This window comes from Podarcis erhardii (assembly GCF_964252035.2).
Source record: "Podarcis erhardii genome assembly, chromosome: Z".
NCBI lineage: Eukaryota > Metazoa > Chordata > Lepidosauria > Squamata > Lacertidae > Podarcis > Podarcis erhardii.
In genome coordinates, this window is record NC_138504.1 from 34,829,516 (window position 1) to 34,852,552 (window position 23,037).

A 23,037-nucleotide genomic window follows, 5' to 3' on the forward strand; every position below is an offset into this window, starting at 1 on the left:
CTCATGTGATTCCAGCCATTATCTGGGAGTAAGCCCTATAGAAGTTAAAAGGTCTTGCTTCTAAGAAAGCCCTTTTCCTGCTACTCTGGCTTGGCCAAGAATGCTGCAGCCTCCTGCCCCTGCGTTTGATTTGTTACCTTCCCTCCCACCTCCTATGCTGGTGGGGCCTCTGTGCTTCCCATTGGCTGCCTCACCATCCAGCTGTTGTCTGCATCACCCTGCTCCCTCTTCTTCCTAACTGGGCGAGAGCCCCAGGAACCCAACCTGCCACCGCTTCCCATTGGCCCCTTGGAAAAAAAGGGGGCTGCATTAGGAATTTGGGACTCTGCATGACAAAGTAAGAACTCATGAAGGCTTAAGGGTTTTCATGACAGCCCCAACATTTCTAGGGCAATTGGACACTATGTTCACAAAGTTAACAGTTCTCAGCACCCTTTAACAGACTAGACTTCCCACAATTTTTTAGGTGTGTGGGGGGAGTCATGTGTGTTCAACATGCTTTGAATGTCCTACACAATTATTATAACTTAAATCACATTCACCCAGGTGTGAATTATCTAGTACTGTACTGAATATTCCTGCATCTTCCTTTTGCAGGGTCCATTTCTCTCTCCACAAAAAAAGCATGGAGGCATTTCCAGCAACAGGTTAGCCAACAAGGAAGCCATTTTCCCCCCACCCACCTCCCCCAAATGATGCAGTAGAATCACACCCATTGGGCTGTTTGGGGATAAAATAATAACACTGCAGTAGCAGAAAGTTTTTGATATTTAAAGCACACACTCAGAGAAAACCCTCTGCCACCTCTAAACGGAAGGCTCTCAGGAATAATGATGTTGTGAGGCAGATTTTAGAGGTCTAGCAAGCCACATTAGGCCCACAAGGCCTGAGACTGCCCACCTCTGCAACCCATGATCTGAAGAACAGGTTCTACTTGTGTATGAGCAAAAGAAGACTCAGTGAAGAGTTTGTTAATGAAGGAAAGATTTATTTGATTTTGAATGCCGAAACCTTAATGGGATACGAAAGAAAGAGATTTAAATTAAATTGCAAAAGACGTGAGATATGCAGCACAACAAAACAAAACAAACTCCCAACAAATATTTTACAATTAAGGAAAATGAAATCTTTTAAAAAGAAACAGATTAGGCACAAATGTTACATTCATTAGCTTCAGGTTTAACAGGAATGTCCTTTAAAAAGAGATAAAGGAAACCGTTCTTGATCTGAGACTCACCGCTTGTATTCACACACATACCATACGCTATAAAACAATGGTTAACCAAACAATTCATGAGCTGATAGCGGCTGCTGTGCCCCTCCACTCTCATGCTTAAGAGTAACAAACCACAATCACTCACTCAATGTTACATCTGAAGTGGAGTTCATGGTTTGTTTCACTCTGAAACAAACCACAGCCTGTAGTCAATAACGAACCTTGTCCACAATCTATGGTTCGATCATAACACTAAGCTGCTGGTCATGACTGGTCTGCTCTGCCCATTAGTGGAGAGGGGTGAAGCAAGCTCAATCAGCTTATGATGGCAAACTGTGGTTTGCCATGATGCATGAGTTCTGCCATAAGGAAATGATCACGTGTAAGCTTTGTACCTGCTGATTTCTGCACAAGCGGCTGTTAAAAAGGCGCAGGAACAGTCTTGGCAAGGTTCCTTCTCTGGTCAGTTGGCAACTCTAGTCAAGTTCTAGCAAAGAAACCAGATACTTACACAAGTAATTCTAACGTGCAAATAGAAAAAACTGTGTGTATCTCCTTTCCTTAAAAACAACCTACACAGTTTAACCTAATGGAACAGGTTGTAAAAAGACCTCTGAAATCTGTGAAAAATACGCCAAGTCACATTCATTTTCTCCTAGGACTGGTCTGAGAACCAAAACCCATTTTTTGTGTGAACATGTTTTAGCATCTTAAGAGGCTTCAGTGAAAAGCACTCCAACAGTGCTCCTGATTATTGACACTATCTGTGAATATGAACACAAGTATATGTTTGTTGCATGACTGCATCTCCAGTGGATCGGGCCCTTGGTCCTTGACAACTACCAATACATCCTCCTGCATGCACTTGCCACCAGCATTGATAGCAAGTGTGGGGAACCCTTGCCCCCAGCCAGATATTTGCTGAACTACTACTCCCATTAGTATCAGCATGTACGGCAAATAGCCAGGGATAGTGGGAGTTGAAGTTTAGCAACACAATGCAGTGCCAAAGGTTCCCCACACTTGCTCTGTAGTGTTTTCCCCTTCCATTTCCCACTTCCATTTCCCACACAGAAACTCCTACACTGCAGGGCTGCGGGACCTGGGCCCCCCTCCAGTTGATACTGGACTACAACTCCCATCACCCGTGGCCATACTGGCTAAAGGGAATTAGAGTCCAACAACTTCTGGACAGTGCCTCAGTATCTCCATCACTGCTAGAGAATGTGGCTGCATGATGGGTTAGCTACACAAGACGACAAAACAGTGAAAATATACAAGAGAAATATCTTAACCAGCTCTTACAATACCCCTCATCCTCTTATCTGTCATTTTCAGGCATTCAAGCACCATTATTTCCTTCCAGGCATCTGCAAGCCTTCTAGTATTCTAAGTTCTCAAATTAGGGGTTTAGCCAACAGGATGCAATTCCGACTTGGCAGGACTCCCATCAGGCACAACTAATGTGATCGAGGGCCAGAGATTATGTACAAGGACACCATGTCCAGGAACAGCTGGAAGGCATCTGCATGCTACATTCACAGCACATATTTAAAGCACTATGATAGCTGCATATTCCTGCATTGTAAGGGGTCGGACACAGAATAGGATTGTAGAATTGAAGGGTGGCATCACAGTACTTTAATTGTACAGTATGAATGTGGCACAATACTTAACAAACCAAGATCACAGAGCACACTTCTATTCTTTAAACCAACTTTTTGGGTAGAACAAACCATAGTTCCCTGGGTCCATAAGTAACGCACAGCTTTGGTTTCTCCTGACATTAAAGTGCTCCTTGTGTGCTCAAGGGAGGAGGTGGAGAAGAAGAGACAAATTCTCAGTTTTAAATAACAGAATAAATTGACCCTTGATCACTAATTCTTCCATAAAGAATACTGCCAACCTTCACTAGTGGGAAGCCATCTCTCCCCCAAAAGCCCCAAATCTGATTAATAATAATATCTTTAATACGGTCAATGACCAGAAAGCAGTTTATAAAAGAAATACGGCATTATAAGCAGTATTGTGCTACAAATCTGATTTTTCAATGCATTGTATATAGTCTGTCCCATAACCTTAGTCAAAGGATAATCCCTCAGTGCAAATGTGGTGCTTTCCACACGCGGTGGTGTGAATGGATTAAAGTATTTGCCATCAGCCTCTCCCTTCCAGGCACCCAAGCTCTCTGAACTGAACTGAATCTTCTTTTATACAACTTACTGCTCCAAACAGCTTCCCGTATCATTATTATTTATCCAATTTCTGTAACACCCTTCATTTGAGGATCACAGGTAACAAACATGGTAACAAACAAAATCGATACACCACCTCCCCACAGCTTAAAATGCCCAAAGCTACTTGCTCCCCACAGCTACAACACATAACTCCCCACCACCACCACATTGTCATTGTGCTCAGTGAAAAAATAAACAAACAAGAGGATACTGCCCACTCAGAGAGATAGAGGAAATGGAAGGGGGCACACAGGAAATACTATGATGGCATTTTAAAATTCATGATGTAGTGAAATGCAGCTGCAAAGACAGCACAGCACAGAGAGACAGCAATCTGCTATCCTCATAATTCACACCAGAACTGTTAAGGTTTTTACAAAGTCAGAAGCCTTTACAAACATATAGACACAGCAAAACAAATCAATTATCTTCTCTTCCCCAATTTCATTGGGAATCCATTCACACATTTTAAAAGGAAGGAAAAGTGTTCTTGTGCACTACACCCCCACACACACCTTGCAGGTTTGGGAGGGGGGGTTGGAGGGGGGTGGCTCAGGCCCTGGTATGTGTTTCACATTTTATGCTAGAGCTAAAAAAGATGTTTAAGAAACAGGAACTACAGATGAGCCAGAAACAGGTTCACTGAGTGCCCTTGAATGCCCCTTGCCAAACCTCTGGATCCAACAAGGAACATCTGGGGCGGTGGCTAATACCCTGACTCACTGTTGGGACGGAATAGTGTCTTTGCTGCCAATTATTAAGCCACTTGGTTGGGGTGGACAGCTGGATGGTGGGGGTAAGAGAATCTGTTAGAAGAGAATATGCTTGTTGCCTGGACGAGCTTCAGTTGAATTCCTCAAAGGGTACAATGTCACTGGGCAGAGTCCCGTTCACCTCTGGGATGGTCTCAACCCCCAAGTAACCCAGCAGGATCTCACTGCGGCGCCGAGAGAGTTGGAGGATATCTTCTGCTAGCAATGGGACTGTGGAGTATCTCACAATGTCTAGGTCAAACATATCTTTCAAATATTGCAGGATCTGGTGCTGGGGAGGAGAGAGTGTGGGAGAAAGACAATCAGCAGCATAGTTAGCAATAAAAAAATGAAGGACTGGGCAATTTGTGGCTTGAGAAACACATGTGGCCCCCAGCACCTCCTGGTGCTGTGGAAAGGTATGAGAAAGAACCAGCAAGATACTTAGTTTGTAATAAAAACTAAACATTGTCTTAGGCTGCGGGTGGGAAACTTGTGAACTCGAAACTTCATGCAGTCCTCAGACTCCTTTTCAATGTTCAAAGGGCACCACAGATATTAAAGAAAAAATACATAACACCATTTGGGGGTGGGTTTGCAGTGTTGCAAGAAACAATCAGTAAGTATTAACCACTTTGAAGTTTTTTTACACAGTCAAGCAGTATATAAATTTTATGAAATAGATAAATAACGTACGACCAAAAGTGGATTTTCTTTTTTTAAGTTACAGTGCAACTGGTATTATTTCTTTATCTTTAGAATTGAAAAGTTTAGGTAAATTAAAATTAGCTATATTTCCTGTATTGCAGGAGGTTGGACTTTGGGAGCCTTCCATCTCTCCAGTTCTATGATTTTTAAATTTATTTACCTTGAAGAAGCAGCAAACCTCAGAGAGCTGCTCCTTTGGCCCCAAGAAACCAAAGGCAAGAACAGGGCTGACATGCTCCGATACGGAGTAGAAATGGGATATGAAGCCGTCTGGGACCTGATGTGGGAGAAAGAAAAACAAACTGAACAGTAGTTCACACACACACACACACACACACACACACACACACACACACTGTAATGGGGTATATTTTTAACTTTTACTCAGAGCAGACCCATTAGAATAAATGTACCCGAGTTTGTCCATCTTTTCAACAGGTCCATTCTGAGCAGGACTGACACTGGATGCAACCCAATTTTATTAAAATACTTTGGGTTGTTGTAGCCAACTAAGGCATACTGAGAGTAGACCAACTATAATGGATGGGTCTAACTTGGTCATGGCCATTAACCCTTATTTTCATGACTGCAAGTTGTTTCAAACTGTTTTTAATACCATGTTTTAATGTTGTAAACTGCCCTGGGACCTTAAGGTGTAGAGGGGCTGGCAATAAATAAATAATAAAACAAAAAATGTTATTGAGTCCACTCCTAGTAGGACTAGCATTGTGTATTTTGTGTTTTTATACCGTAAACTGCCCTGTGAAGGATGGCATATAAATTTAAGAAATAAAAATGATGATGTGATAGCAACTCTTTGTACATTGCAATGTGACTACACCACTTGTAAGGACTGCAAAACAAACTGATACAGCCACATTGTGACTTAAAAGCATCCTCTTTAGTATCAAGATAAACATCACACATAAAATATCAGCTACAATAAACCAGTAAAATTCATAATGAACATAGTAAACAACTAAACAAAATATCCTCTAGGCATCAGGAAGCAAAATTTTACAAATGAGAATCAATTAGACCATTAGCCTCCTCCCCCCAAAAATCAACTTGCTAACCAACCATTGTATGTAAGTCAACTATACCATTAAACTTACCAATAGAAGCCGCCTCTTAGCTTTCAGAACCGACCAGCAGGCAGTGGCAAGAGCCTGAAATTAAATACATATAGGAAAAAGCAAGACTGTCATCACGCTGCCAACTTTTATTTCAAAGGCCAACGACCTACAGCTGTTGAACCGCTACAATCTGAAGTCTCCACGTTACAATTTACAAAGCAACAGATCTTTTCCATTGCACCTTTCTGCAAGGAATCTGTTGCTATTTCAGTTTATCTGAAGCTGATTTCTAAGTTCAGGTTGGAAAGAACAGAGTGCTTTGGGGTCTAAGAAATATGTAAGCACTTTACAGAGGGGGCGGGGAGAGTTGCACTCCAAAAAACTCAGAACAAAACCAGTAAAAAAAATAAAAATCCTGAGAACATCAAAAGAGTCTTGCTGGATCAGGGCAATGCCCTATCTAGTCCAGTCTCTTCTTACAGTGGCCAACCAGCTTCTAGCAATGGGAAACCCACAAGCAGGATTTGAACACAAGAGTCTTCTCTCCTCTTGCAGTTGCTAGCAACTGGTATTCAGAAGCATTGCTGCCTCAAACTATGGAGGCAATGCATAGCCAGCTTCATGAATTTGTCCTATCCTTTTTTAAAGTCATTAGGGTTGGTGGCCATCACTGCCTCCCGTGAGAGCGAATTCCACAGTTTAACTATGCTCTCCATGACGATGCACCTTATTTTATCTGTCCTGAATCTTCCAACATTCAGCTTCAATGGATGTTCATGAATTCTAGTGTTGCAAGAGAAGGGAGAAAACTGTTCTTCAGTGAGCACCAAGGCTAGTCTCCCCTCCGCCTGACTCAACCATCATCCAGACACCTCCTGCAAGAACAGCCCTTAAAATTCACAGCCTTCCACCATCTCAGACTCAGAACCCACCTCTACCCTACACCTGTCAAGCAGGTCCCCCCATTTGTGTGCGTCTTGTTATGCATTAATGGCCAATTCATGGCTTGCTGGAGGAAATTCACTTTTCCAGACCAAGTCCAGGGACTGAAAATGGACCTACATTTTAAGTGGGGGCTGGACAACCCAAATGTGCTTTGGGCAATAGCAAAGCAAAAGAAAATAGAATGTATTTATTTATAAATAATTTGTTATTTGATATTTCAAAACAATCATGAGAAAAATCAGAACTTTGCTAGAACGCCTTACAACTCTTACCCCATTTTTTTCTTATCCCCACCTAAACCAGGGGGACATCCTACTAGTTCAAAAATAATGCAAGGAAATCAGATCTTGTCATGGGTTGCAATAAATCTGTGTTTGTTTATTTAAATTTACAGTTTAATGCTGTTTTTATTTCAAATTACAAATGGGGCCCGTAAAGGTCTTAATCTGGCCCTGGAACCTGCTGAACGATGCCCTAAGGGTAAGATTTGCACTATGTGGCATAAATCAGAGCCAGTGAGGTGGTGTAGTGAGAGCACTGGACTAGGACATGGGAGACCGGGGTTAGTTCAAATCCCCCCTTCGGCCACAAAGCCCACTGGGTGTGACCCTGGGCCAGTCACTGCCTCTCTCAGCCTAGCCTACCTACTGAGAATTAGGAGAACCATGTATGCCATCTTCAGCTCCTTAGAGGTGTAAGTGCAAATAAATAAAAACAAATAGTTCTCCTTCCCAGTGGGGGGTATGTCCAGCAGACGCACCGTCTCCTTGAAGCTGTCCGAGAGCCAACGGTTCCGCAAGACAGCCAGCACCGAGGAAGGCGGGTTCTCCAGGTCCTCAAAGGCATCCATAAGGATGAAATCCAACACAATATCAAAGAAGCTCATGCAGACCACCTGGGAAGGAGAAATACAGGTAAATTGACAGGCCTGAAAACCACCACCACCAACAGTTTGTTTGTTTATTGCTTGCCCTTCACCATAACATCCCAGCATGGGTTACAGCATTAAAACACAACGTGAAAAACAATTTAGACCCATTTAATTATTTTAATTAATTCTTTAATCTTTTAAAAAACTTTTTTGCTCATAATTCCATTGTTTTATTATTTGCAAATTGCTTTGAGGGTTGTTAGAGTTTGTTCTTTTTACAATAAAGTGGCATGTAAATTGTATGAATCAATAACAACAACAGCTTTCACTGACTACTTTTTATTTTATTTTATTTCAAAAAGGAGAAAACGACACAAACCCCTCGTCCTTCCAACTCCTTCTGAGTTGTGGGCCAGGTCTCCTGCCTCAGCGTATATTGAAGCATCTCGTCATAGCTTTCTAGGAAGCCCTTGGTGTTCTGGGATGTGGGGAGGAACAGAGACACAGCTCAGTTGCTAAATCTATGCTACAACTCAGCACCACAGCAGACTAAACAACATCAGTCTAACTAAAAGCAGACCCACTGAAAATGGGCATGATTAAACTCATATGTGTTCATTACATCAGGTCAGCTCTAAGCAGAAAGTAAGCCCCACCTTCACAACACATTCAAAGCAATATATTGCCACTTTAAACAGTCACGGCTCCTCCCCCCACAAAGAATTCTGGGAGCTGCTGTTTGTTCAGGTTGCTGAGAGTTGGAAACCGCCCTCACTCCTCTCCCAGAGCTATCCTTCCCAGGATGGCTTAATAATCAATCCCTCTTCACAGGGAACTCTAGGAATTGTGGCTGTGGGATATACACATAGAGAAATAAAGAAAAAGTGGAGTGAAGTGGTTGTGGTTTCAGATCAGTCTTGTTCAAATTGGGTCACCCTGCTAGAGGTGTGGTGGGAGTACTGGGTAGACAAGACATGGTTGGGCTCATAGCTCTAATCAGCCTCCAGCCGGTGGTGCAGAACTACCAAAGTTGTAGTCTAGCAACATCTGGATGACCACAGAAATTGCCTCTGACTTTGCTATAGAGAGAATAGATCGGTGGTTCCCAAACTTTTCTGGGCCACTGACCCCTTGGGGTTCCATAGACTCACCCTGCTACTCTACAGAAAGCATTGTTCAGAATGGCGGTTTGCATGACCCGCTAAAGAAGATAATAACTAAAAATTTCAAGACAGTACCAGTTAATTTCACAGTTGTTCAGAACCCCATTAAAACTATTTAACTTATTTAATTCAACAAAACTGAAGAGCTTGACCCAGTGATGCCAGGATTTCAAAATGTGATAGTCCTTTATACCTCCGGCATCCCTGCCAGTCCCTTGCCTCTTAGAGACTCTGGGGAAAATCTCCCTCCAGAGGGCGCCACCACCCACTTTGGGAAACGCTGGAATAGATGAGGAGTAAGAACTGTCCCCTGCAACCATGGTGAGGGCTGAAGCCACCTCTCTCCCTCAACTGGCCCACTTACCTTTTCAGCCTTGATCATCAATCCCATCACCATGCGCTTCCCTACCTCCCCAAAAAAGGACTGGTTTCTGTCATCCCGAAGAAGTTCCTGCAAAAGAGAGTCCCATTCAGAGATAACAATCCTTTCCATGGAAAGGAGGAGGAAAACAGTGTGATTGATTTACAAGATTCTAAGTAGCCCTTGGCCAGGAGATGATGATTGTCTGTCTGTTATTTTCTCTCTGATTGGGAGCAGCTCTCAGGAAAAGAAGAGGCTACTGTAGCTCACGGGTTAGAACATCTGTTGTGCATAGAGAAGCTCCCAGGTTCAACCCTCCCAGTGGCATCTCCAAGTATGGCTGGGAATGTCTCCTTCTTGAAACTCTGGAGAGCTGCTGCCAGTCAGTGTGGGCAGTAGTGGGCTAGATAAACCAATGGGCCTCATTCAGTAGAAGGCAGCTTCCTATTTAAATTAGTTCATTATTTAGAACCATGAGGACTAGAACCTTATTTTTTTAGCTAAAATGCTGAGTGGTAGAGCATCTGTTTTACATGCAGAAGGTCCCAGGTTCAATCCCCAATTGCATCTCCAGGTAGAGTTGGGAAAGAAACCCTGTCTGAACCCCTGGAGAGCCTCTGCCAGTCAATTTAGACAGTACTGAACTAGATGGACCAATGGCCTCACTCACAGTATAAAGCAACTTCTTCTTATTCGTCTAACCGGAGAAGACCAGAAGTTGAACATGGGACCTCTTGCATGTCAATCACGGGCCCAGCCAGCCACTGACCTCTCAAAACAGAACCACATTCACACAGAGGTGGAATAGGGGTCTGGAGGAGACTTGGCATTCCCCTACCTGAAAGGCTTGTCTGACACAGTGGAGCTTTGCCAGGAAGTCGTGGTTATTATAGCAGCCCAAAAGCTCTGTCCTAGAAGAGAAGAGAGGGGTGAAAATGGAGGTACCTGTAAACATTCAGAATGTTCCCTAGGCACATATCCCTTGAGGAAAGGGTCAGTGAGAGAGTGCCTATGGGTTCCAGTGACAAAATGGCTGCCACAAGGGGCAAGGCAGGACACATAATGACTGGCATCTCTAAAGAGAGACAGGACAATGTATTGCTGGCCACATTCACACCATACTAAATACTAAAACAGATTAAAATTACTTCAACTTTCTAAGCATCTGGATAGGCTTCTCTAAACAGGAATGTTTTACACCTGTTAACTCCTCCAATGCCACCGCCACCTTGCCTCTTAGCCTCCCTCTAGGTCAGGGGTCAGCAAGGTTTACCGGCCATGGGCCGGATCACCCCCACGGAGATTGTTTGTGGGCTGGACTGGCACAGCACGATGCCAGAAATCACATCTGTGCATGTCTGCAGCGCCGGAAATCACCTGCGCAGAAGCGATTTTCAGCATCTGGACATGCACAGACACAATTTCCGGTATCTGCACGTGTGCAGACGCGATTTCCAGTGCCGCTAAGCGAGTCCCCGCACCACGCTGGTTTAGCGCAGTGCGCGGGGGACTCGCCGAGTGAGTGGCTCAGTTAAGGGGCAGCACGTGGGCCGGTAAAACGGTCTTCGTGGACCGCACATTGCCGACCCCTGCTCTAGGTAATCCCACCACCTCCTAGGGGTAGTAGCACACAACACAGAGACTATATGGAGCTTTCTGGTACAGATCAGCTCGCTTGCTCACCGGAAAGTCCTGCATGACACCTGTCCATCCTTCACCAACTGCAAAGCTTCTTCATATGCCGCGACCGGCTTGGAGAGCTGGAAAGGAGCCTCCCCGATTTGAAAAGAGTCAAAGAGCTGCAAAAATGTAACAGAATAAAACTGATGTCACCCGAAGGCCACGATTCCTAAATACCAAGCCCTAAGGCAAAGTTGGGTTGGATTGTGCCAAGCTGATCCATGCTTCTCTGAGTTCCAGACTTGACTACTGCAATGACACTATCAAGGACTGCCCTTCTTTTTAGTTAAAAAAACATATTTTATTGATTCCAAACTTAAACAGAATTGCATAATAACATCAACAAATAAAACTCCCTCCCAGAGTGCAGATTTGTCTCTAAGTAGAACACAGCTATATAATTAATTCCAAGTGTCATTGCAGAGTATTCCATGTGTTCTTGGTGGGCAAAAGCCGTGTTCAAAAGATTGTGAATGCTGCATAAAACCAAACCATGTTGCATAGAAGGTGATACTCCTCTTTCCTGTACAATGTTCAAGTTTTAAGGCAGTTAATTTGTCCATGACCATCAAGCCCCAGACCTGTGAGATCCAAGCTCCAAAAAGAACTGAAAGATCTCCAGTGTACAGTGATTACTAGCTTTGCAGCTGTTAGCAGATGCACGATAAAATCTTTATTCATTAAGCTTCAAAATTCTGGAAACTGATAGTACAGTCATACCTTGGTTCTCTAACAGAATGCAGCCAATAAGAAGCCGCGGAAGCCACACCAGATGTTTGGCTTCCGAAAATCGTTCAAAAACCGCAACACTCATTTCCGGTTTTTGATCATTTGGGAGCCAAAACATATGAGTTCCAAGGCATTCGGCAACCAAGGTATGACTGTACCACCTCTGGGTCCATAGGAATAGTTTGCTTTGTAATCTGGTTAGTTATTTATAGGACTTTCCCCAAAAAAAGGAATGGTTTGTGGGCAATACTACTTTGAAGACAGCTCAATCCTCTGCAACATGCTCAAAGCAAATTTACTGAAATGGACAAGCAAACATGGAAGGGATTCCCAATCACCATGAAGGCAGCAAGTTTGGAAAACCACAGCACACAGTACAAATCACCTCAGCAGCAGAGAAGAAGGAATCCTCAGAGGTCAAGCTGTTTTCATCATCATCGTCAGCCCGGAGTCTTAGAGACTCCTCTGTCAGTGGGAACATGAGTGTTCTCTCTGGGGAAGATGGGGAGTGGAAAGACTCAGACATCAAAATAATAAGCAAACTAGTATGATGGTCAACACGCACATTTCTGAGGTCACCACCCTCACCCCCAATTTTACCTGTATAATATCAAAGAACATTCCTGCTAAGTCAAGGTGGAGTCTGTCCTGCCTCTGTTTTTTTGTCTATTTACCTGTTTCATTCAATTTATACACTGCCTGATTATTCAAAGAAAATCCCCAAGAACTCAAAGAAGGTTACAAATATAATATATATATATATATATAATATTACACACACACACACACACACACACCAATATAATGATCACTAAGAAAAATAAATAACCATGATTTTAGACTTTCAAAAAGTTTAAATAGCCGAAGCCTAAAAACAGATTAATCATGCATCAACTTTCTAAACATCTCAGTAGGTTTGTCTAAACAAAAAGGTTTTTAGTACATTCCAAAAAGAGTACACTGAAGGTAACTGGAGGAGGTTGCTGCTAGGTGGATTTGTAGCTAGTTGACTAACCGAACCCAAAGAGTGCTCACTTATGGTTCTTCATCATCCTGGAGAAAAGTAACCAGTGAGACGCCACAGGGTTCCGTCCTGGCCTGGGCCTGTTGTCGTTCAACATCTTAATTAACGACTTGGATTAAGGAATTGAGGGGATGCTCATCCCATTTGCATAAGATGGGGGACACCTGGCTTGCCAGTAGCACATGTAAAAAGAATTTAAGGGTCTTAGTATACCCTTAACATGAGTCAACAGGGTGATGCAGCAACAAAAAAAGCTAATGCTATTCCGGGCTGCATCAGCAGAAGTATTGTATCCAGATTAAAGAAAGTAATAGTGCCACTCTATTCAGCCTTGGTCAGACCACACCAAGGTCTATGATTCTATGACTGCTTGGTATCAAAAGGAAGAGAGATCCCAAGTGTAGATGCTACCACACTAAAAAATTGAGGTCTTACAAGTGTGAAACGGGCATTATGCGGGACCTGTAGCAGTGCCAGTTTTGCCTATCAAAGAGGTCAAGTAAGCACAAGTGGAGTTGGGAATCTGATAGGTGAACTGGTCCCAAGTTTGTTAAGGACTGTATATACTAATAGTAATACCTAGAACTTGGCCCACAGCTGGATCCTAGCCCCACTCACCCAGGTCTAGCAGCATGCTGTCAGCAGGGAAGGTGGAACCAAATTCTTCCTGGAGGTTATACGCCCGGTGCAAGAGGGATTCCAGCTTCTCTGCAAACTCTATTTTCTGGGATTCCTGCTTAATAGAAAAAAAATATATATAGCATTTATTAAACCTTGCAGGGCTCACACCCATCAACACCCTGTCCCTGAAGCTAGTAGGCATGATTTACAGCAAGCTTGATTTTTTAAAAAAGAACATCCAATGAAATCCCCAACAGGCAGCAAGGGAGGCCGGAGGTACCCAAAGTGAGGTCTGCAGACCATCAGTGATCCATGAGCTTCATTCAGGCAGCCTTGCCATGGCAACCACCATGAGTGCCAGTGCAGTGTAGTGGTAAGCATTGGACTAGGACCTAGGAGACCAGGGTTCAAATCATCACCTGGCCATGAAGCTCTATGGGTAACCTTGGGGCCACTCACTGACTCTCAGCCTACAACCTACCTCACAGAGTTGTGGGGATTAAATGAGAAGAATCATGTGTGCCACATTGAATGCCTTGGAGAAAAAGGTGGGATATGGATGCAATCAATAAATGAACTCTGTGTAGAGGTGTAGCAGGGGGTGTGGGCTGTAAAACAGAGGGTGCAGCCAGTGCTCCTGCATCTTTAGAACTCAGTGATCTGGCCCAAGATTCCTCACTCCTGTCACTGAACTAACTCAGGTGTGGGGAACCCTTTACTCCCTGCTTCCTGGCTGGATGCTGCTGAACTGCAACTCCCATCAGCCCCAGGAAGCATGGTCAATGGCCCCAGGAGCTGTAGTTCAGCATCAACTGGAGGCTCAAAGGTTTCCCCACATCTGAGCTAATGAGTCCATACCTCCAGGAGATCCTCTGGCAGTAACTCCTGTTCTTTACGGCTGTCCCAGGTGATGGAGGGGATGGTGTGGTCCCTCTGCCTGGCAGTCAGAGCCAGTTCCCACTTCTGCAGGGCCTCTTCAAACAGCTCCATCCCTGTCAAGGTAAGGTAGGCAGAAAAGAAGGCCAAAGAATCACATTTTTTTAAAAAAAAAAATCAACTGGTTTTCTTACAGTAGATGAGGAAAATATAGCAGTCAAAAAGGTCCATCTTTTTTCTCCCTCTTTTTCTGGCCAGCATTGGAAAACTCTCCACTGGCAACACAAAAGACACCATGACACATTTTTTTAAGTTAGCAATTGCTTTCACAGAATCATAAAATTATAGAGTTGGAAGAGACCCCTAAGGGTTGTCTAGTCCTACCTTCTGTAAGGCAGAAATGACAGCTAAAATATCCCTGACAGATGACCATCCAACCTCTGCCTAAACGCCTCCAGTGAAGGAGAGATCACCACCTCTTGTGGGAGTCTGTTCCACTGTCAAATTGCTCTTCCTCTCAGAAAGTTCTGTCTAATGTTTACTTGGAATTTCCTTCCTTGCAATTTGAATCCATGGGAGCAACAGAAAACAAGATTGCTCCAGCTTCCCTGGGACAACCATTTCATTTCATAAAGCACATAGCAGCAACAGGCCAGGTCCTGACCTTGGAAGTAGAGGTTTTCTGCACTACAGTCTCCTGCAGCTCCTGGATCTTCTATGGGTTGTGTCTCCCAGGGTCCTGCTGACGCTGGAGTCGGGCTGGAAGAGTTGGCAACCACTATCTACCAGATGAGAAGAGAAGGAAGAAAAAGAACCGTTAGCAGCCTCAAGTGTTCCCACCCCATTAAGTGTGCTTTTCTTTTTTTTAAGGTGCGTACACTTTTAAAAATTCTTTCATGTAACCTCATACTCATTATCTCCAAAAATCCCAAACACTGCAACTGTGATTTTTGCTACATTCTGGCCATGCAAAACCAGTGCTTTCTACACCCTGCCACCTGCACCCCTCTGTCTCCTTCCAGACAAACAACAGGCATGCTCCTGGTTCAAGGATACCTTTCAGCAACACAGGCACTGCAGGGGGAGGGCAGTGCAGGGCTGGCAGGGGAGTATGACCTGGGAGAGAGTCCTGAGGGCGAGACAGAGAGGGCCACAAGGCTGTGCCCAGCACCCTGGCTAGGAGACATGGATAGAAGACAAAAGGCAAAGAGAAACTCGTACTGAAGCGAGGCTGTGGGAAGAGCTGGAGTGCTTGCTGGGCTCGATGGAGGAGATCCCACTGAGCGTGTCATTGCTTTTGCTGCTTGGGCTCTGCACTCGCTTATTGGAGTAACCTGCAAAGCAGAACATGTGGTTCAAACAACAACAACAAAAGGCTTTGTGATGAGGGGTCTTAATTGCTACGACGAAATGGGGACAACCCCAGCTGCAGTACATCTGTTTTCAAAGGCAGCCGTCAGAAATCTCTGACTAGCCGATTGCTGGGGGTTTGTTTGGGACCCTTATAAGAAGGACCAGCTGCCTTCTAGGCATTGCTACAGGGAGAGTCTGCTGGAACCATCAAAGGGCATCAACTCCCCCCCCCTGCCTTGCCCCAGTCTCAGCCCTGCCTGGGACCCTTAAAAGGTGAAGGTGCTGCTTAAGCATCCTTCTCTTCCCTTAATATTTTTGTAGGAGACATCATTTGCCTTTGGGGCAGAAATGAGGATGTGTTTGGCATTTAGTCCTGTTGAAATGTTTTGAATAAGTATCCATACTGTTTGCATTTACATTATTGTATTTTTATGATTATTCATGGGAGCTGCCTTTTTGGCTGAAAGGCTATATAAGCAAGCAGTAACGTTAACATAACTCAGGGCCTGCAGGTGCCCTGCAATCTCAGCCTCTCCACCTAAAGCAGCTTGGGACCAGGCTAGCTTGTCCTTTAAACCCTCAGCCTATCACCATGTCCTGCAGGATGTGGCACCATTCCACCAGGAGGCCCGTTCCGCACAATTAAGTGTGGCGGCACCTTGTACCCCTTGGTACTCCCTCTCCACCCCACGCCCTCGCTAAATATCAGGTAGCCAGCTTCTCTGCTGGCTTCCCTCTGATATCATAGCCACCTTTCTTGACGGAGGGGACCCGCCTCGTTGGCAAGATGGGAACAGGGACACCTGTGGGCTTCACCCCCGCCTTCTCTGGGGCAATCTGCTTCTTACGGCGACGACGGCGCTTCAGCTGGTGTGCTGCAAGAGCCAAGGCAACTGTCCCAAGCGCTGTGGCAAACAGAACCTTACGGAGGCCTGGAGTGAGTCTCAGCTGAGAAAAGGCAGACTTTAAAAGGAGAAGGGAAATAATAGTAGTAGTAGTAGTAACAATAGCAATAGCAATAATTTTGTTATTTATATGCCACCCATCTGATTGGGTTGCCCCAGCCACTCTGGGTTGCTTCCAACAAATTAAAACATTTGACACAGTAAAACAGCAAAATATAAAAACACAACAAAACATCAAACATTAAAAACTTCCCTATACAGGATTGCCTTCAGATGTCTTCTTAAAGTCATATATCTGTTTGTCTGTTTGACATCGGATGGGAGGGCGTTCCACAGGGTGGGCGCTTCAGAGGGTGACAGGGTGGGTGATCACAGAATCATAATATGGGTCAGTTGGAAGAGACCATGAGGGTCATCTAGTCCAACCCCCAGCAATGCCGGAATCTTTTTGCCCAACATGGGGCTCGAACCCACAACCCTGGGATTGAGAGTCTCATGCTCTACTGACTGAGCTATCCAGCAGGCACTATCTTCATTTTTTAAAAAAATATTTTGCATAGGCACTTTTATCCAGCTAAATCTTCCTCATATAAGAAGCTGTCCAGTTCTGAACCAGACCATTGATCTATCTAGCCTATTGTTGCCTGCGCTGTCTGGCAGCTGCTCTCCGCAATTTCAGACCACCTAGCTCAATACTGCCCGCACTGCCTGGCAGCTGCTCCCCCAGGGCTTCACAGAATTGTAAAGTGGGAAGGGACCCTGAGGCTCATCTAGTTCAATCCCCTGCAGTGCAGGAATCACAGCTAAAGGATCCCTGACAGGTGGCCATCCAACCTCTGTTTAGAAATCTACAATGAAGAAGAGTCCACCACCTTCTACGGTTTAGCTGGAATCTCCTTTCTTGTCATTTGAATCCATTAGTTCGAGTCCTGCCCTCTGGAACAGCAGAAAACAAGCATGCACCATCTTCCATGGGATGGCAGGGGGCATTCTGCAGCCCTGCCTGGAGATGCTGCTGAGGGCTGATCCTGGGTCCTTCTGCATGCAGAGGAGGTGCTCTACACTGAGCTAGGGCCTTCTCCTAAAAATACAATTAAGATTCCAGTTCTAAACATAGGGATGAATTAAATGTGCATATTCACCTGACCAAACGTTGTGTAAAGGAATACCGGTATCTCTGCGACAGTCATCGCCAGAGCCTGAATAATGGACATCCCCTCAGTTCTCTGAAATGCCATTTTTGACAGAGGTTCTAGGCATGTGCTGGAAGATGCTGTGAGGAACAACCTTGGCCAAGAAGTTCACCAAGAGACCCAGCTCTCCTTTGGCAGGCTCCTACAGTCAGTCTTATTTGGAAGATCGCCTCCCTGTTGCAGAGATACGAAACAATAATTAAATAATTAAAAATAAATGGAAGACAGTCAGACACAACTAACGGAGGGGCCCTTTCACAGAGTGCATCCAGAATGGCACAGTCATGGGGTAATAAACAGCGAAGACCATCTTGGGCCAGCTCATGAGCAGAGAAGGGAGGCAAAAGACATCCCTTTTCTTCTGACAGTTGTGGTGTAGTGGCTAGGGTGTTGTACTAGGACCTGGGAGAGGCCAGGGTTCAAATCTGCACTTGGCCATGAAGCAAACTGGGTGACTTTGGGCCAGTCACTGCCTCTCAACCTAATCTACCCTTGCAGGGCTGTTCTGGGGATTATACAATGAGGGGAAGGAACCACGTAAGCCACCTTGAGCTCCATGGAGAAAAAAAGCAGCAAACAAACAAATAAATAACTAATATACACAAGTAGACTGCACCTGAACATGAAGTTCCACTAAGGCTTTTCTCTACGAGGCATATCAGACCAAACTAAACTACTGTATGCAATGCGACTGATGTCAAGGGGGGAAAAAACAAAAGAAAGCAAACATGAGGATTTTTTTTTAAAAAACAGTTTTCCTTTTTATTTGTTAACAAAAATAAACGTGCAAACATAACAAAAAGAAAGAAAAGAATTAAAAAAACTAAACCTTACAGCGTCACAGCCAGGAAAAGCAAAGTACAAGGGCACCATGCAGTTCCAAACAGAAAATAAAGTACTGACTCATACAAAGGTTCCCTTCACAAATAATAACTATTTATAATAATAAAAACATTATCCACTTGTGAGTTCCATTGTTATTTAGGATAAAGGTTCTACAGTATATAGCCTTGAATGAGCCATGCATTTGCATATTCTGGTAGCACTGAGTGACCATGTGCCTCAATATCTCGATATGTATTTTTTTAAAAAAAAGGTCCCTCGATTTCTACCCTTTAGATACTTTCAGTTAATGGGGCATCTTTTCAAACAAAATTGTTTTGCTGTAGCCAGATCATCAACAGCTGCCATCTTCCTAGAATACATCTGTGCTATAATAATTGTAACACAGGACATCCTTTTTGGGGCCACTGCCCCTTGCTTCCATCAACTCATCCCAGTGCCCCATACCCTACCCTACCCAATAAAAAGCATGATTCAGAATAGCAGTTTGCTTGACTCACTGAGGAAGATAACAACACAATAAAATTAAAAACACTAAAAATTAATTGTACCTTTATTCATAATCTAACTCTAACACTAGTTTAAATCATTCAATGGAATTAAGGAACTTGATACTGTGATACCAGTTTTTCAAAGTCTGATTGTAATTTAAACCTCCAGCGCCCCTCCCATGCCTCTTGGTTGTTCTCCCCCGCCCCCCAAACCTGGTAATCCGCTCACTCTGGGAACCATTGAGCTAGAGTGGGAGTTGAAGAATAGCTTGTTACGCTAACTTTTTTCCCCCTAAGGCAATGCAGCTGGACTTTTTGTTGCCTGACCTGAAAATTGTAGGAGAGGACAATCAAGGACAATCAGAACTCCAAGAGATACAAAGAGTAACAAGTCAGGGTTGCTTCTCAGCTGCATGTCTCTGGGCACACTAAGCTGTCCACATGACTGATTAGTTCCTCCATAGTTTTTTGTTTGTTTAAAGAAGTCCCCGCACATAGAAAAGGAGCTTGTAAGGGAAAGGACTCTAATCAGGTTTTCTCTTTCACATGCTACTCTTCTACATGCAATGATTTCAAAATAAATGAACAGAAGGTGCTCTATGTACCGTATTTTTCCATGTATAAGACTAGATTTTTTCCCTAAAAAATAATGTCAAAAATTAGGGGGTGTTTTATACACAGATATATCTCCCCCCATTTTCTTAAATCTGAGTCCCTCAAAATAGGGGGTGTCTTATACATGGGGGAGTCTTATAGACGGAAAAATACAGTAATTGTCAGATTATTTGCAAAGCAACAGGGTTTTCTCAAGCAGTGCTTATGAACAGTGATGCCAAGTGGACAACTACAACAAGAGGGTGGAAAACTTTAAATGTATGCATGCATTTATTTTTGATACACCCATGTCAGATCTTTTCCAAATTGCTGTGCAGAAAGAAACACCCACCTTACAGCAACCTTTTCTCAGTGGAGCAGGCACACACACACACACACCACCCAGTAGAGTTGGTACAAATTAGTTACCATCAGGCACCTAGGTTATCAGTTGTTCCAACCCAACCCATCACTCTCTTGTCTGCAGGAGGGCAGAACACCAGCTACATTTGTTACAATTTGATGGACGCCTACTCCTCCCTGGCATTCATCCCTCCTTCATTTTCAATCACGTCTCTGTTGTAATCCTTGGCATAGAACTTTTAAATGACTATATCATTGCCATCATAGGAAGTTGCCTTATATCAAAGTCAGACTATTGGGCCATCTAACTTAATATTGCCTGCACTAACTGCCAGCAATTGCTCTCCAAGGTTTCAGCAACAGGACATACCGAGGCAGACCTAGAGATGCCAGGGATTGGATCTGGGTCCTTAATTGTCTAAGGCAGGTGCCCTGCCACTGAACTATGGCCCTTCCTCTAAAAATAAAGTAAGATACCAGACCTCATGGTTGTGAAATGGCTAAATTAAAATGGAATAGTCTCAATGTCAGACCGTTGGTTCATCCAGCTCAATACAATCTACACAGACAGGCAATGTCATTGCAGAGTTTCAAGCAGGGAGTCTCTCCTAGGCCCTACCTGGAAATGTTGGCGATAGGACCTGGGACCTTCTGCACACAAAACAGATTCTCTGTCACGGAGCTATGGCCCTTCCCTGAAACGCAGAGTAATATTCCAGTCCTGATGTAAGTGGGCTGTATTTTACAGGAACATTGGAAGCTGCCTTATGTTAAGTCAGACAACTGGCCCATCTAGCTCAGTACTGTCTACACTGACAGGCAGCAGCTCTCCTGGGTTTCAGGCAGGGGACACCCCCATCTGGAGATGCCAGGGATGGAACCAGGGCCCTTCTACATGCAAAGCAGATGCTCTGCAACTAAGTTACAGACCAAAGTAGAGCATAGGGAGCTGCCATGTTCTGAGTCAGGCCACTGGTCCATCTAGCTTAATACTGTCTACACTGACTGGCAGCAATGGCTCTCCAGGGTTTCAGGAAGGGACATTCCCAGCCCTACCTGGAGGTGCCATTGGGGATTGAACCTGGGACCCTCTCCATACAAAGCATCTTTCAGCAGCCTGCAGCCAGAACAAGGCCTCTGAAAAGTCCTCTTGAAGCCAACAGCCATCCCATCCTCACCCCCCTCCCACATGATTAGAGCCCCTGGACACTAACTTCCTATTTCATAATCATCACCAAACACCACTAGCAAAGTGAAATACAGTGGTACCTCTGGTTATGTACTTAATTCGTTCCGGAGGTCTATTCTTAACCTGAAACTGTTCTTAACCTGAAGCACCACTTTAGCTAATGGGGCCTCCCGCTGCCGACGCACGATTTCTGTTCTCATCCTGAAGCAAAGTTCTTAACCCGAGGTACTATTTCTGGGTTAGCGGAGTCCGTAACCTGAAGCGTATGTAACCTGAAGCGTATGTAACACGAGGTACCACTGTACTACGTTCAGTTTACTTTTACTTTTGCTTTTAAAAGACTTTCTCAAACAGAACAAAAGCCGAGAGTCCCATTTCACCAAGTGTAAATGCCGGGGAAACCCCAAAGCAACAGCATGCAAAGAAAGAGACTACAGTACTGTACTCCTGCTTGCTACTCTCTGGGGCTGGCATTTTGGAGGCAGGCTGCCCCTGGCCATGGAGATTGTCCTTAGCTTGCCAGCAGCTCAGTCCTCCATCAATTCATCCACTCTCCCCGACCCCGTTTTAAAGCCGTCCTAAGTCACAGACGCGTCCAACCCCAAGCAATGTCTCAAGTTCCACCACCCCCAGCAACGAACTAGCGTTTTCTTTTGTTGAGGTAAACTGCACCTGAACCAGGGAGACCCATTAAGGTTGGAAGCACAAACGGAAACTGGGAAGGTAGGAAAAGGCTTGGCCAAAGGATGCCATGCCAGAAATGGGCTGAGGACCCTACCACAAATGGAGTGATGGCAAATACGAGGAAACGGCAGCAGCAACGTAAACTGAGACCTTATCATTTTCCAGCAAAGTACTTGCCCAAGAGCTCCTTTCGTTCGCGCAGGGCTCTTTGGAATGAAAGGTAATCACAGATTTCCCTCACTCCCCCTCACCCGTTTCCGCATAATGGAACACACCACCGGGCACCTGCCCTAAGCGGGTCGGACAATACCACCTTCCTGATGGGGGGAATTGAGAAGCCCTCACCGTGCATCGGCGTTCCATGGCTTCAAAAGGGCAGCGTCTCCTTCCCGGCTACGACTCAGCCTCACAGCCTAACACGCCTGTTGTCAGCAAGGGGCAGGGCGCCGTGGGGAGACCTCCAATTGGCAGCCTTCTCGGCCAATGAAAGCGGCCCCCTCAACCCCGTGCGAGAGCCAATGGGCGCCCTTCGCCCCTCCACCGCGTCGCCGGTTTAACTTACCGCAGCAAAATCGAGTGCGGTTGAGCGGCAATGGAGTTTCCCTCTTCCTCCCCTGCCCCCGCCCCGTGGGAAAGGGGGCGTGCGCTTCTGGGCTGATTGACGTGCAGCTCAAGGGGCGGGACTCCTCTTAAAGGGGCAACGTCTCCTCTACAGTAAGGAATCTTGAGATCAGTAACCCGAGACTAGAAAATTAGGGTTGCCATGTGTCCCATAGCTGTCAACTTTTCCCTTTTATTGCGAGGAATCCTATTCGGAATAAGGGAATTTCCCTTAAAAAAAGATAAACGTTGACAGTTATGATATGTCCCCTTTTTCCAGGACACGTAACATTTCTGTCTGGGCGGATTTTTTAAATTTGCCAAAATGTTTCTGGCTATACGTACTTTCTGAATGAGACATAGAAATAACGGGTGGCTGAAAACTTGCTTTCCTCTTCTCTTCTCCTGCCCCCCTCAGCTTCTCTATACCCATCTTCTCTATAGCCAACATATAGTAGGGGTATTTAAAAAGAGTCGTCATAGCATCCTCTTTTTTTATCTTCAAAATATGGCAACCCTACTTATTGTTAATATTATAACAATAGAATCCTCCTTTCCCTGAT

At 44.7% G+C, this 23,037-nt stretch overlaps 1 protein-coding gene across 7 annotated transcripts; it reads right to left on the reverse strand.

The window, feature by feature from the left end:
• Positions 1–967: 967 nt before the first annotated feature.
• MIGA2 (mitoguardin 2) lies at positions 968–22,483 on the reverse strand. Of its 7 annotated transcripts, XM_081848536.1 has the most exons (17): positions 22,220–22,342; positions 20,621–20,696; positions 17,660–17,884; positions 16,365–16,575; positions 15,481–15,593; positions 14,924–15,041; positions 14,242–14,375; positions 13,381–13,498; positions 12,124–12,230; positions 11,013–11,128; positions 10,168–10,240; positions 9,333–9,419; positions 8,185–8,283; positions 7,695–7,829; positions 6,029–6,082; positions 5,074–5,190; positions 968–4,497 (listed from the first exon to the last, which is right to left on the reverse strand). In XM_081848536.1, exons 3-17 carry the CDS (start codon positions 17,753–17,755, stop codon positions 4,297–4,299), a joined length of 1,779 nt encoding a protein of 592 aa, XP_081704662.1. In that variant the 5' UTR covers positions 17,756–17,884; positions 20,621–20,696; positions 22,220–22,342; the 3' UTR covers positions 968–4,296. The 7 variants fall into 7 exon arrangements, with proteins under 7 accessions (XP_081704662.1, XP_081704665.1, XP_081704667.1 ...); XM_081848539.1 differs by lacking the exons at positions 20,621–20,696; positions 22,220–22,342 and adding an exon at positions 22,437–22,483; XM_081848541.1 differs by lacking the exon at positions 20,621–20,696 and having other exon boundaries at positions 16,365–16,560; positions 22,220–22,368.
• Positions 22,484–23,037: the final 554 nt, after the last annotated feature.